At 31.0% G+C, this 16,013-nt stretch overlaps 1 protein-coding gene across 8 annotated transcripts in view; it reads right to left on the reverse strand.

Annotated features, from left to right (window-relative positions):
* The window catches only part of cnc (NFE2 like bZIP transcription factor cap-n-collar), a 95,306-nt gene that overhangs the window by 70,728 nt on the left and 8,565 nt on the right, over nt 1–16,013 (reverse strand). Inside the window, exon 2 of one of the 8 annotated variants that reach the window (XM_085657260.1) lies at nt 14,348–15,211. The exons of 3 other annotated variants lie outside the window; for them this stretch is intronic. In XM_085657260.1, coding sequence (XP_085513386.1) covers nt 14,348–14,812 — 465 coding nt within the window. In that variant the 5' untranslated portion in view covers nt 14,813–15,211. Of the gene's footprint in view, nt 1–2,405; nt 2,425–4,362; nt 4,801–9,651; nt 9,828–14,347; nt 15,983–16,013 lie in introns of those variants that run through there. 4 more of the 8 variants (XM_035866518.2, XM_035866520.2, XM_035866521.2 and 1 more) reach the window with 4 other exon arrangements.

A 16,013-nucleotide genomic window follows, 5' to 3' on the forward strand; every position in this document is an offset into this window, starting at 1 on the left:
GAAAAGAAAAAAAAAAAGAAACATAAAGAAAGACCGACGTAGTCTTTCGGGTGGTTCAATATCGAACTATGTATTGACTTTCTCTGCTCTCTCTCTCTTTCTCTCTCTCTCTCTTTCTCTTTCTTTCCCCATCACTACTATACCAACGGCAAAAGAATCATTAGTCACTGGCGAGACGTTTTCCTCGGTCCCCTTCTTCTTTTTTAGGGAGATGCAAAAGTATTTTAAAAGCTCGCGGTATACTCGAGGGTGGTAGAGGTGTTTATGGTAATCTTACAAAACTCTCTCTCTCTCTCTCTCTCTCTCTCTCTCTCTCTCTCTCTCTCTCTCTCTCTCTCTCTCTTTCTCTTTCTCTTTCTCTGTAAAACACCAAAGGTGGTCCTTGACTACACCGATCATTTTTCAGCTTCTCCTTGAGATCTTCGAACCGATCTCGAAGAAAGTAAAGGGCTAGATCTATTGATTGTAAGAAGAATATTTAAAAAAAGAAAAAGAAAGAAAAGAGAGAGAGAGAGAGAAATCATTCGTTAAAAGGATATAATCAATTTTATTCTACACCTGACACCTGTTAGGTACGACATAAGACTACCAACTCTTTTCCTTCTTGTCATCAATTTATCTATCCACAACCTTATATCCAATATGGCGCTTTTTCTTCTCTTACAACACTAAAAACATTTTCAATTTGTAATTCATTATCTAATATTTCTCTGTGTGTGTGTGTGTGTGTGTGTGAAGCAAATATGTTTATTTCATATAATATAGGAACTGACAGACGTCGAATAGATTATATTTCTCGCGATATCGAAACGACAATTACTTATGCAAGTATTATATGAGATTTTGATCGATTTAACAGTTATAACTTTAACCGACGCTATTATTGCCATCTATTGGAATGTTTTATGAAATAAATAGAAAAAAGAAAAAGAAAAAAAAAAACAAGAAATGATGAAAAAAAAAGAAAGAAAGAAAGAAAGAAAGAAAGAAAGAAGGAAGAAGAGAAAAGAAAAAAAATGGTAAGAAGATTTTAAACCTTTATACCGACCGCCTGCAAGGAAGTCTTCTACTTTCCGAGAGGGCGCCACTGATAAAATCCAAAGGAAGTAACTTAGTAATCATTGATTGATGACTCAAGTAGATATATTTGATCTACATATGAAAGAACTCAAATAATGTCATAATATAATAATTATTATATTTTTATTTATCGAGCTAGAAATAAATATACAAATTATCTCTCTTGTTATTTGTAAAAATGTAATAAATAATAGCAATGCATTAAATTATCTAACATATAACTTATTGGAAAAAAACATGAAAACATTTTTTTTTCTCTCTTTTTGATTTTCTCTCTCTTTCTCTTTCTCTCTCTCTTTATATATATATATATATATATATATATATATATATATATATATATAAAAAGAAGATGAAAAGAAAAAAAATCAAATTCTATTCTATCCATTCCATCTTCTTTCATAATTCTTTACGGAAAATGCAATGTTTACGATTTATGCTACGATGCAATTACATAACAAGAGGAATTACGTATAAAGCGTGGTAATACTAACGCACGTAAGGAAAGGTCGAAGATCGAGAGGCAAGGAAAAAAAAAAGAGGAGTAATCATGAAGCGAAGGATTCCTCGATAAATTACGCCCGATCGTTAAGGACAGTTTGGACAATGATTACGCGATGCAACGCGATGCAACGCGATAGTCTTCCTTATTATCTATGTATATTATGAGACTTGGTTGGATTTAGATCGTTAGTACTGTAAACAACAACGTGTTGTTGTGAAATTCTTTGCATGCAATATGTTTTACACGTTTGCAATCTACATAAATAACGTACACATACATATATATATATATATATATATATATATATATATACATATATATACATATGTAATAATATAATGACATACAAAAGAAAAAAAAAAAAAAAAAAGAAAAAAAAAAGAAAAAAAAGAAAGATATATGCGTATCTATCTCACTTTCTTCTCTTTTTAATCATTCAAATGTAAACAAAATTTCATGTATTCTAATTAAGCTTTATCATATTGGTTATAATGATATATACTTCCGATATTTTAAATTTCTTGGAATAGCTTTCTCCAAAAATTAGCACTTATCTCTATTTCTCTCTTTCTCTGTTCCTACTTCGACCTCATATCTTCAATTTTAATGATTTCAATAATCGATGATTTTATATACTTCCACTACCTAATCATTTTACACATCCACATACATACATACAACTGGCGCGCGGGCGAGCGCACGGACGTAATTTCTTACTATCCAAAGAATAATAATCGATTGTGTTAGATAAAATAAAATTAATTATTTCATATACGAACGTAAATTACAAATTATATCAAATGAAAACATTGATACTAACTTATTCTAAACATTTTCAAAATTACCACGGATGAAGAGGATTGACCGTTCCTGGAATTCTGCAAAACGACATCACCGCCAAACTTTTTCGTGGTATCAACGTTTTTGAGATTACCTTACTGATATACGATATCACTAATATTGTCACTGTATTACGATAAAAATACTTGGAAATGTTTCTTTTTTCATTTTACACAGGGATCGAACAAAAAGCATGCATATTATTTTTGATAACGTAATAAATATAATTTTCGATGTACGAACGAACGAGCAGAAAGAATCACAAACTATCGTTCGTATACACGCACATGTTATAACACGAGCTAGTAATCGTACGGCAAAAGATCGTCATTGTCTACGCGAAGAAAATACCGATCTTAAATATACGTTTAACAGACGATAACAGAAAGACAATGAGGAGGTAAAGTGTTCGGTCTTGGCAGCAATCCTAACAAGATATCTCGATTTGTATCGGAAATACAACGCATGAAAAAGAACAAAAAAAAAAAAAAAAACAAAAAAAAGAAAAAAAAAAAAAGAAAAGAAAACAAAAGAAGAAAAACAAACGAAAGGAAAAAAAAAAGAAAAAAGGAAAAAATTTTCAATCTGTGAAGATCCGATTATCGTTATTGTACTTAATGGAATTTAAAAGATTTCCCGCCAAAAAAGTACTCCTTATCGTTATCAATCAACGAGCGATCTTTTCATTTCTTTTTTTTTCGAACTTTTCTCACGACCTTCACCGATACTCTCGATCGAAGGAGAAAACAAGAGTACGAGAGATTTTCTTTTTCCTTCTTTTTCTTTTTTTTTTTCCCCCCCATTACGAGCCGACTTTATCTCAATGATTACGATGACTTAATCTTCTCCGTCTTTCTCTATAGCATCGGGGAAAAAAAAAAAAAGTTTACAAAGTGGGAAGGTCTAGCACGCGATCCCGACGAGAAAGACTAATATTCGCGGGCGTCTTTATAGAAGTTGATTTTCACGATGACGTCAGCAACGAGGCAAAGCGAAGAGAGTCCTCGTGTGTCTCAAAAACATTGAAGTGTTTCTCTCGAACCGGTTGTACACCTTTGAGTTGCTCTCAGAAAACCAAAAAAAAAAAAAAAAAAAAAAAAAAAAAAAAAAAAAAAAAAAAAAAAAGTCACATCGGCAAAAATCGGATGGTCCCTTTTAAGATGAGACATCTCGAACTAGAAAAGAGTTAGAAAGAGAGAGAGAGAGAGAGAGAGAGAGAGAAAGAGGGAGGGGGGCGGAGAAAGAGAAAGAGAGAGAAAGAGAGTTGAATGGCAGAAGTGATTTCTCTCGACATGAAGTGCGGGTTTTTCCCCTACAAACTGTACGAAACGAACACGTTAATTACATCTTGCAATCTTTTCTAACTATGGTTAGATGGCTTACGTAATACACGGCGCCGTTATTGACTCAAACCGAGAGAATAAAAAGAATGAAAGAAAGAAAGAAAGAAAAACTTCTACGTCCATGTGAGTAACACGTTGATCATAATCATACAACGATATATAAATTTAGATTTTCGAATAAATATTATATGAAGAATATCGAAAAGACAATTTTTTACTTAGATAAACCAAAAGAAAAATCACAATCGTATTTCTCGTGACGGATTTAACGCCGCATGGATGATATGTGCTGCTTTTTTCATTCGTTCTTTTTTCATTCGTTCTTTTTTTTTTTTTTTTTTTTTCCTAGACCTATCGTTAATATAATTTGTGAGTCAACGACGACACAGTTCGATACATATATGTATATACGTATCTGCGAACATTTAAATATGATTTCGATCTATGAATCTAACGGAATTAGACGAGTTTATTTTGTCAGATAGGTACTTTCCTTTTATTTTTTTTTTTTCTTTTTTTTTTCTTTTCCTTTATTTTTTTGTAACGAAAAAAATGATCAAAGAAAAAGATTAAAGAACTTTACATTGCCCTTACTTTATCAGATTTTTCTTCGTGGTATCCTTCCTTATCGATATACACGATGGCGATACTTGATCACTAAATAAAAACAGAAAGAGAGAGAAAGAGAAAGAGAGAGAGAGAGAGAGAGAGAGAGAGAGAGAGAGAGAGAGAGAAAGAGAGAGAGGAAGAAAGTGGAAAGTGACGTGATCCTAAGAGAAAGGAGAAAAAAGAAAAAGTGATATTAAAAGTGGATTCTTCGACTAAGGCGCCTCTTTAGACGATCGCGATCACAACACTGACCATTGAGTGTCATAAACGCAGGAGAGAATACACGAGGAACGATAAGAAGAGGGAGAGGAATGCTGGTAGGCCTGAAGATCACAACACAACGATCGCGACGATTCAAAAGAGACAACTGAGACGACAAAGATCATTTGGTGCGTGCCAAGAGATAACGATGAGCACGGTATAACAGTCGGCTTGATACTAACATTATTGCCATTACTGCCTACTTTTGATATTCGAAGATACCATTAATGATTATTTTTTTTCTCTTTTTTTTTTTTCTTTTTTTTCGCAATGAAAGAAAGAAAATGAAACAAAAAGAAAACGAAAAAAAAAAAAAGGAAGAAAGAAAGTAAGAATTAAGATGAAAGAAAATGAACAGTATCAGAATCGTGGTCTTTCGCGACGAATTTCTAACATTATTTCTTACGATGAGTACCATCGTCGTTTCACGTTCGTTCCATTTTGTTATCACATTCTCCTTTTTTTTTCTTTTTCTTTTTTTTTCTTTTTTTTTTTTTCTTTTTTTTTCCTTCTTTTCCTTATTCCTCCTCATTAACGTCTTATTAGACACGAACACGTTGATTTGATGCGTCAAGCGAACGAATCTACGCGCAAATTGAAATATCTATAACTAAAATAAAATATCTAAAACTAAAATTGAAATATCTTAAAATAAGTAATAAAAAATTATTTTGACAATTTTTTAAAAGATATCATTTAATTCTATATTGAATTTGAAATTTATTACACGTAAGATCGTTTTACAGATTAATTAGAAATCCACGAATAAGCAAAAGCTTCTAATCTCTTTATATAATATTATATATATATATATATATATATATATATTTATGATAAATAATTGTCGGTATTTTAATCAGTGAGTTATAATTGTAAAACGTTGGTTACTAATTGATCGTTGCGAGAAATCGCGTAACTTATCGCTCTGATGACGAAATGTAACTTTGCGCGCCGTTTCTACTTTATCGTTACTTTCTATTATTTTTCATTTCTCATTTTATCGTTCGTTCATACACGGAGACTCAATAATGGCAACTGGTTAACTTTTATCTTCTTCTTCTTAAACGTATAGCATCATCACGCACTAAAACTATCGATAAACATCGGGATGCTATTATCGATCTAAAGATTACACATGAATCATTGATGATAGTTTATTATAGGAATTCGATTATTCTAACAATTTTCAAAAAGTTTATTGAACTCAATGAAGAAATAAACATGGAGAAAGAAAATTTGGAAAAAAAGAGAAAAAAAAAAGAAAAAAGAAAAAAAGAAGTAAACATGGAGTGACGATATTTCACGAAATTTTTGACCGAAATAACGTTTAATAAATTTCGATAAATACACATATCTTATTTGTGATGACATATCGCTGATAAAGTATTATACGCTAAACATTAAGCTTAACATTTTTTTTTTATCACTGCCAAAAGATAGAAAGAAAGTGAAAGAAAGTATATGCACGCGCGTTTATGTGTGTTTATGTATGTATGTATGTATGTATGTATGTATGTATGTATGTGTGTGTGTGTGTGTGCGTGAGAGACAGAAAAAGAAATGTCATTTATGTATATATTTACAAGTAACACGTCTATGGATAAAAAAACAAAAAAAAAAAAAAAAGAAAAAAAAGAAAAAAAAAGAAGAGGAAGAAAGAAAAAGAAAAAAGAAAAAAGATTGAAAACCTCGAACTGAAGGAGGAGGAGAAATTATAAAAATATGAAAACTATATAAGTAACGTAGTCGTAATAATTTTGAATGAACGATCGAAGAAGAAAAAAGAAGAGATGAAACGTAAAGAGCGCGCATTTGATAGATAAGAAATGAAACATTTATGAGAAGTTATGCGAATAGCTATAACGTATAAGAAGGAACTCTTCGATTTATCTACGATTTTCAGCTTAGATAAGCGATTAGAATGCGTTCGCTAATGTACAGTAGTAGTTATTAAGAACAAAAGATATCTGTTTTTCTTTCCGCAATCGATTATATAAAAGTTCGTATGTGTCACTCGAACAGGATCAAGGTTATCGATCATCTAACTTTTTTTTTTTTTTTTTTTCTTTTTTTTTTTTTTTTTTTTTTTTTTATTTAAACCAATCCAAGTAAAACTCACGTTGTAATCAATATGTATTTTTCTTATCGTTTCGCATAAGATTCTTTTTATATTCTTTGTTAGTTTTTTTTTTTTTTTTTAATAAAAATCATTTTTCGATGATTTTGCCATACGCATCATATTCGTATCATCAATGAAGTCTAACGCACGTTAAGTCGTGGAATATCTAATGTAACGTTTAGGAACGCGTAATGTATCGTATATTACTTTTGAACTTATTTATATCTATTTATTTATTCTCTCTCTCTCTCTCCCCCCTCTCTCTTTCTCTATATCTCTATCTCTATCTCTATCATATCACACATTTTTTTTCTTTTAATACAATCGTTACGATACACTTTAAAATAGTTTCTAATTATCTACAACGTTTGCTATTATATAAACTAGTTATCGGGATCAATGCCGTTTATGGCCCAGAGCGAATGATCAACGAGAAATTCTAACTGATTGAGCGATGGCTGGTAAAAAAGATTTCTTTTATGCCAACGATGGAAAAGTTAGATTCTTTTCGAGGAACGATTTTTATTATCTAAAGAGTCATTCATACAATGTGATCATAGAAATTTAATAAACACGAATAATTTATTTTTTGTTTTTTTTCTTACTTTAAATCTCTCTTCTCAGAGAGAATCTGAATATAAATTCCTGTTGGAGGAGATAAAAATTATGAAATAAAAACGAGAGAGAGAGAGAGAGAGAGAAAAGTAATTACAAAAAAAAAAAAAAACAAAAAAAAATGATAAAAAATAAAAAAAAATTGTTGCATGAGACAAACGTTGTTATAAGAAATGCAAAGATAAAATCATGAAAGTAATATAACGACGATGATTTATATATGGTAAAAAACAACATGCATGTCAGATAGCAGAGAAAAGAAAGAAACAATGAAGCGCATATTCCAACGTCCGAATTTATACATAAAACTGCGTGGGCTGATTCGCGAAGGTTATAAGAACAGTGCACTCGAACGGATAAACTGACGTCGGGAAAGATCGTCTATCGGGTTATTTTTAAGATGATCGTCGTTCTTGCTTTCCGACCTCGGTAACCTTGACTGAGGAAAAGATCTCTTTCTTTCCGAGATGTTTTTTTTCCAAAAACAATCGATACGCATATAAATGCAATAAACCGATGCGTTTTATATGACCTTTCATAGTTTTAAACTTCTAAATTGTATCGAATTTTCTTTAATAAATGCATATATATTTATATATATATATATATATATATATATATATATATGTATATATATATATATATATATATATATATATATGTATATATACATATATTCTCAATCATTTTGAACAGCGACAAAACCCATGAGTACAGAACGAAAAATAAAAGAAGAAGTAAACGACGTTCTTGCTAAAATTTGGCACTGTTTTCCGTATCTCTGTGATTCATGAAAAATACCAATGCGAAGCAGAACTTGGCTAAACTTGCCCCTGCTATCTCTGTAGAAATTTAACGAATATCTAAACGACGATCAAGAATAATTCGACTTCCAGGAAATCGAAGACATATATAAACATGTATGAAGGAAACAAAAAGGTACGCATATGATATATAAACGATCGAAAGGTGAAATATAATTTGATTTGAACGAAAACACTTATCATCTATTTAACAAAAAAAAGAGCAAAAAAAAAAAAAAAGAAAAAGAAAAAGTCTAATCTCTTTGTAATTGTTTTTCTAAAGGTTCTTCTTAAATATCCAACATTATCCTCTTTCGAATTAACAAATAACTTTTACGAACGAGAATTTCATTCTGTTTTCTCTCTCTCTCTCTTTTTTTTTTTCTTTTTCCTTCGATCGATTTTTCTGAAAAGAAAATAAAAACACGCCACGATTAAGATGATGATGGATTAGAGCTTTTGTTAAAATGAAATATTTGAAAGATATTATAAAAAAAAAAAAAAAAAAAAAAAAAAAAAAAAAAAAGAAAAGTCGAGAGTATCGATAGAATTGTAGATAACGATTAATATATGACTATATATTTATCGAGAACGATGTTCGCTGACATTGATATCGTTTACAAAGAACATTGACGGCGTCGTTGAACCTCAAAAAAATAGCTTGCCATTTTTTAAAAATCGATCAATCATTATTCGAACATAAAAGGATCTTCTGGAACGATAAACAAAGATAAGAGAAAATTCGCGCTTATTGTTATCTATATTTAGCTATACTAGTCGATTGCAAGTATAGTTCTATCGTGGAGCTTCTGAAGCGACGTTAAAGCGCAATTAATTGCTTTGATACGATCGATTGGGTAACGAAGAGACAACGTGTAAAAGAACGCCATCGTGTCATATGTAGTTCAATTGTGGTAATCTTCACTGGTCATTGAACGAAAACTATTAGATTGATCAATAAGTAACGTTGGAATTTTCAATATAAAAAATATTAATGCTATTCATTTAGATATTTAAATACTACATAATGTTATTTATTTAGATATAAATGTTTTCAACAAAATAAAATTTATTTATATTTATTTATATTCTTTTTTTTTTTGTTCGAATAAAAAAGATTTGAAAATTTTCAATTAAAAAAAATTACTATGTAGTGTTATTTATTTAAATATATCAAATGTTTTCAAATAAAGAAAAGAAAAGAAAAAAGAAAAAAGAAAAAAGAAAAAAGAAAAAAGAAAAAAAAAAAGAAAAGATACTATACTTGTATTTATTATTACGGTTATTGATCAATCCAATAATATGATATCGTTGCATTATTATCAAAAGTTCGTCAATTATTATTATTAAAACTGAACTGACTCTATTGAAAATATTAAAAAAAAAAGAAAAAAAAAGTAACAAGAACAAACACATTTTCGAGTTAATCACACTTTTAACTTATCTATTGTTTATTATCAATTAAAACTATCGTACGTCATCCGCCACGAAGATGGTGATTATCCTTGGTTGTTTCTTCTTTCTCCTTGACATCTTCATGTTTTCTTGTGAAATCGTGTAAAACGCGAGAAAACTTCGATATTGAAAAAAATCAAAATAATCGAGAAAGCTTGATTAGTTATTAAACGAACAATTATCATGGGCACTTCACAATAAACCAAAAAAAAAAAAAAAAAAAAAAGGAGGAGAAGACCATCGCTTTATACGATACGTATGTCCGCCGGTGTTTACGAAGAAACCAAAAGTTGCATGTTACTCGTTCCACCCAAGTTGAGCCCAGGTCATCGGGTGATAATCGTTAGCATATGCTCGTTATGCTGATTTATGAAAATTTATGGATTCGTCTTTTGCCATATCCGTTGTCACACGTACCAAAGTCGAACGACGAAATCGAAAATTAATTCGATTAAAAAAGATTCATCGTAATTTATAAAATATAAATTATCGCGATGGAATAGTTATAACTCATGAGATAATGTTGTAGTTTAGTATTGGATATGTGAACAAAAAAATATATCTAGGTATACGTATTACGTGAATATGACGTAATCGGTAAGCAGACTTGACGATAACGATTTATGCTCGATGAATATTCGATTGGGCCGAGTATAGAAAATATTATCGACCTGTTTTTACCGTTTCTTTGCTTGCATTGTTAAAAAGAAATATTTTCTACGTCTAGATATATATTTGAGTAGAAATGTATACACAAAATTTGATGAATCGTCGATCTATCTCATTGATATTATCGAATTGAATGAAAAACAGTTTTTCTATATGATTAGTATGATTCTAAGCCAAGTATGACCTTCTATTATATTTTTATGGTATATGATGAAAAGGGAACGAAAAGCGAGTCAAATTGGCACAAGGCTGAATAGCTACGGGTAATTAATAGATGGACAGAGATCTACGTTACCCCGAGCTAGCAGTTATGTTAATGAGAAAGAAATTAAAAAATTACTTTGTTCTTGTACAGCATATTTCAAAATAAATTTTATAAAAGCATATTATGTCATGTTATGTATCTAGTTTACAAAGTCCACGTCTCCTATATTATATTACATATTATGAATAGCTACAACTTGTAACACCATAGGATCTTTGAATTATTCTAATTTAGCTCTGTACGTTACATCATATATCTCTCTGTGTAATTTATAAAAGAAATTTATATTATTATGAAATAATTGCAAATCGGTTGAACGTAAACAAATAAAATTAAATAATTTTAAAACTATCTAAAGATGAATTAAATTATTATATTCCTTATGAATGTATTTGTCGATTAAAACAAAATGATTAAAGGAATTAAATAAAAACAGATACGAATGAATAATTCATCGGAACAATTTCTTAGAAAAATTCGCGTATGTAACTAAGTTAATGATATATTATTAGAAACTGTTGTCGAACTAAACGCCTGTTGACCTTCATTTATAAAATTTATCTAGATTTAATAGAACGTTTATGAGTTTATTCTTTACAATTATTCCTTATCTATCTCTGTTAGTCAGTTAAAAGTTATCGTCCGACATTCTATTTATTTAATTATTCTCGGGATCGTTCGTTTCAATTTAAAGAGCCATCGGTGAGCTCTTTCGCATTGGAACGTTGCAGATATTTTTGACGATGTCAGCTTACGACGACGACGAACTACGATCTGCACGTGGAGAAGACGAAAAGAAAACGTTGTCACGTGGCAGTCTGCCAATCGAAAGGCAGTAAATGATTTTCCTCTCTTGTTATTATGTTCACTTTTGATCATCCTCAGGATTTTTATTTTTCTTTTACGTTTATACTCGTTCAACTTCTTTTTTTCATATTTTCCTTGATGGATGGATGGATGGATGGATGGATGGATGGATGGATGGATGGATGGATGGATGGATGGGTGGATGGATTGATGGTTGATAGGTTGGTTGGTTGGTTGGTTGATTGGAATATGAAATAGAGTTTCTTTTCTCTTGATAAAAATTTTCAATATAGAACAAATTGATGAGTGATAACTTTTATCGTCAGCTGTACGTTAGCGTTAATGTTAGCATAACGCATAAACACACACGCGCGCACACACACACACACACACACACACACACTATACGTATATCTTATTGTGAATAATAAAATACAAGTTTTTCTTTAATATCGTACGAATATGTCAATGTATAAAAATGCTAAACGACGTCAAATAAAGAAATGATAATATAACGATCATTTTAAACAGAATTTTGTGATAAAATTTCGTTGCCACTACGGAAATACGTAGCACATCGAGAATTGGCAAGTCCCGTTGGCAATTCATTCAAATAAATTATTTTTTAAACATCATTATACCGTATGTAATTTTTTCCAGTGACTGAATCTTACCTCGAAATATAATACATTAAATATAATACACCTGGAAAGTTAAAATATTCCGAGATTTCTGAACAGATCTAATTCTGGATTCTCTCAGAAGTATTCGAAAGACTCGACCACGAGAGTTTCCCATTAATTCTCAGTGAAACGAGGTCGCGTCTGGTTTTCGCGCTTTTCTTTTTTCCATTGCGACTACGGACTTACGTATATATGTACGTATCTACGTACACATATGTGCATGTGTATATACCCATATACTTGCGATTATTTTTGTTATCGAGGTCGTGTAAAAGAAAATTTGCACGAAAATTTGTCGGGATCCACAACATGTCCTTGCGCACCGACATGCATTCTTTTTTTATCAAAATGACGTGTCTACACGTACGTTGTTTACGCGCATATGACTGTATACGAAAGAAAAGAAAGAAAAAAGAAAAAGAAAAGAAAAGAAAAAAAAAAGAAAACAGAGAAAAAAGAAATAAAAAAAATAAAACATATTTATGAATACAATTGATTCATTCGGCTAGATGTTCACCTTGGTTTAGGTTGAATTCAAACGTTCCTTTAAATGCAATGGGATCATCGTCAATCCTATCACGATGACAAACACATATATATATATATATATATATATATATATATATATATATATATATATACATACATATACTACATAGTGACACGAAGGTTATTAGCACAGGTGGCCCACTAATCCAGAAAAGTATAGGTGAGTTGTACACTCACGTGATCTCATGCACGCGAGTGATCTCATCTGTCCAAGGATTATGTATTGATATCCCAAAAGAAAACTGATATTGACTTTCCGAAATGGACGAAAAATGCGACGAGTTTCCCGAAACGATCGATTTTTCTCAATGTCCCTTATTTTATTCTGTTATTTTTTCAAGAATTTTTCTCTAAACGAAACACATGCTCATAATAATGAGCATTTTATTTTATGACCATTCGTTTGAACAAACGAAATTTTATATATTTTTATTGAACTATAACGATATATTTTATTGTTCATCTATTAAGATGTGTATTATATTAAGATAAAATATTAAAATGTGTATCAACGTTATTTTGTATTTTTTCTTGTTTAAATCAATGGATCTAATTATCGTAGAATGAAATTATTAATTTATATAATATCCATATGGAATGATTGATATGAGTAACCCAAATTATAAATATTGACATCAACGATATATTATATCGTAATTGTGATTATTAATTAATTATGTAAAGAAAAAAAAATTGATTTTTTTTTTCTTTTTTTTTTTTTTTTTTAAGTCATTAATATATTGGCTGATTAGATGTGAACGGTTATAGATATTAGAAAGTCTTCTCACGATTTCTCGTTAAATAACGTATCTACAGTATATGTCGAGTCAATAATAAAATAAATAATCTTTTTGTTATTTTATGTTATTTTTCTTATTTTTTATGTATATCAATTTGAATTCTTTCTAATATATCTGCACTTTCATTTAGAAATGTATAAAAAGAATATAATTCTATTGTACCATTTATGATAATAGATAATTATAGAACGATTAATAATAATAGATTTACGTAAGATTCGATAATTGAAATAATACGTATTACATTAATATCACCTAAAGAAGTTCAAGATAATACGCTTTTGTTTTGCAAGGTTATTAGAAGGATTCTGGTTGGTAGCAGTAAACGTGTCTCCGAGGTCATTTACACTATGCGATTATACGAGTACGAGAAAGAGAGAACGATTGCAACGGACGTTTCAGTGTCAAGATGGTTATTTCTGATTTTTAAAAGCGCTCTATTCTCAGAAAGAAAAATATTTTAAACATTTTTAAGGATGAAAGAGAAATACTTTTTTTGCTTTTTCTTCTGCACGTGTACATGCTTAAACACTTTTTTCTTTTCTTTTTTAAACACATAAGAAAAAATCTAAATCTTCTTAAAAATCTATATATTTTTATACACTAAGAATGTTGTTATTAATAAAAAGAAAAAAGAAAAAGAAAAAAAGAGAAAAAACGATAAAAGAAACATTAATGCTCAAGCTTAAGCTTAAAAAACTGTTCTAAAGCTTAGAAACCTCATAACATCATGCCACATTATATTAATGTCTATAATTGTGTATAGCTAAATGGAATGTACTATGACCTATTATATGATATGATCCATCAACATATCTGTATAACTGTTTAAACTATTAAATATAGAATTTTACATCAATGTCAATATGCATGTAATTATTTAGAAATAAAAGATAACTTTGTGGTCCAATCATATAAACTAAAACATTTTACAAAACAAATACCTCTTGAGTAAGTTCTGCTGCGCCAACAGGTTCTGCAGGTTGTTGAGAAGAACTAGGAGAATCTGGAGATGTCATATTTCTTGCTGTTTCATTAGAAACAGGTAAACTGGATCCAGCAACAGCAGCATTTTTACCAGTATTCTCTACATTGAGTAAGTATGCATGGATATCGTTGGAACCTGAATTCAATCTATTGTACCTTCCCAGAGAATTTAACTCTTCAAAGAGATCTCTTTCATAGCTTAAAAGCATCGAGTCCAAATTTTTAGGATGTACAAACATTGGACGATGTACGATGGTATGAGCGTCTGTGTGCCATCCAGATCCATTATGAAGATCCAAAGAGCCTACACCCATAGCTTGAATATCCAAGCCAAAGTAAGACTCTGGATCCACTCTTAACAGGGAGAGTAGCAGCGCCAGCTGCAACAGCTCCTCTCGATACAATTTCTTAAGACACAACATCTTGCACACCAAGTTCTAATCCTTTCACTAGAAATGCTTAAACTATAGAAAGTTCTGTATTCGTTCACGTGTCGTCACAGTTGCTTCTTTTTGCTTTCAGATACCTGCCACAATTTTGGCATGTTGACCAAGGATCAATGGCGCGTAAAGCGTCCTTACTATCCTTAAGAAAGTGTTGATATTGCGTCAAGAATAATCGACAAAGTTAGTAAAAACGTACGGCGTATATTTAATCCTTATCACTCGATTTCGTTACTCGGAATTTGTTGTTTAAGTGTCACTTTGAGGTTAAGTAGTACCGTGGACGATGTTGGTGTTCACTCAAGCGAAAAATTCCAATACTGATCTCGCTACTTGATCTTCGAAGATGATTGTTAGAAGATCGTCTTGTCGAGACGACTGTCAGAAGCAAAATAAAGGTTTTGAGTTAGCCTTCGATGGGTGTAGTAGGTCAGTTACACGGGCGACCGATACAAAAATAACCTCAAAACATGCACTCTCTCCCGTCAAACTTTCGCACGGTTCGCGCACATCCCACGCGCGCCTTTACTCTCGTCCACGAAAATTCAAGGATTTTCGATGCTTGACAGTTTGCCCTTGTGTATCTTTTTTTACTGCGGTACGATAGGCAATGAAAAAAAGGATGCCTACATATATACATACATATATACATATACATATACACATACGCATGAGTGAACGGTACGAGTAAAGGACAGTTAAAGATAATAAAAATACGTTGAGATACAGGTAGGATGACAGGTCATCGACTACTATACCGGGTTTTCAAGAATGTTTCTCTCTTTTTTTTTAGACCTCCTTTTTAACCTTGAGATCGACGAATCGTCGATAAATATTTCACACAATTAAACCATTTCGTTATTATCCACGACACGATTATCTGCTGACGAGGAGTTTTAACAGATACGTAACAATAAAGTAACTTTTAACGGAGAGCCACAAAAGTACACCTTGTCTCGAAGAGATCGTCGACGATATGTGACTCAGCAATCACTCTGGTAACGTCGCCGTACGCCAGGGACGCAGCGAGCATAAATTTCTCCCCGGTTTTCTTGTTTCTTATACTTGTAGAACTAGTATTTTACACTTAATTCAGAACTGCTTTTACGGCAATTTGATTCTACGCGCGATGAGTAAACTTTCTCCCACTTCACTTAACGTTCGATAAACTGCACGATTC

The sequence above is a fragment of the Vespa mandarinia genome, chromosome 5 (genome assembly GCF_050613455.1).
Source record: "Vespa mandarinia isolate Hongniang chromosome 5, ASM5061345v1, whole genome shotgun sequence".
NCBI classification, from domain to species: Eukaryota; Metazoa; Arthropoda; class Insecta; order Hymenoptera; family Vespidae; genus Vespa; species Vespa mandarinia.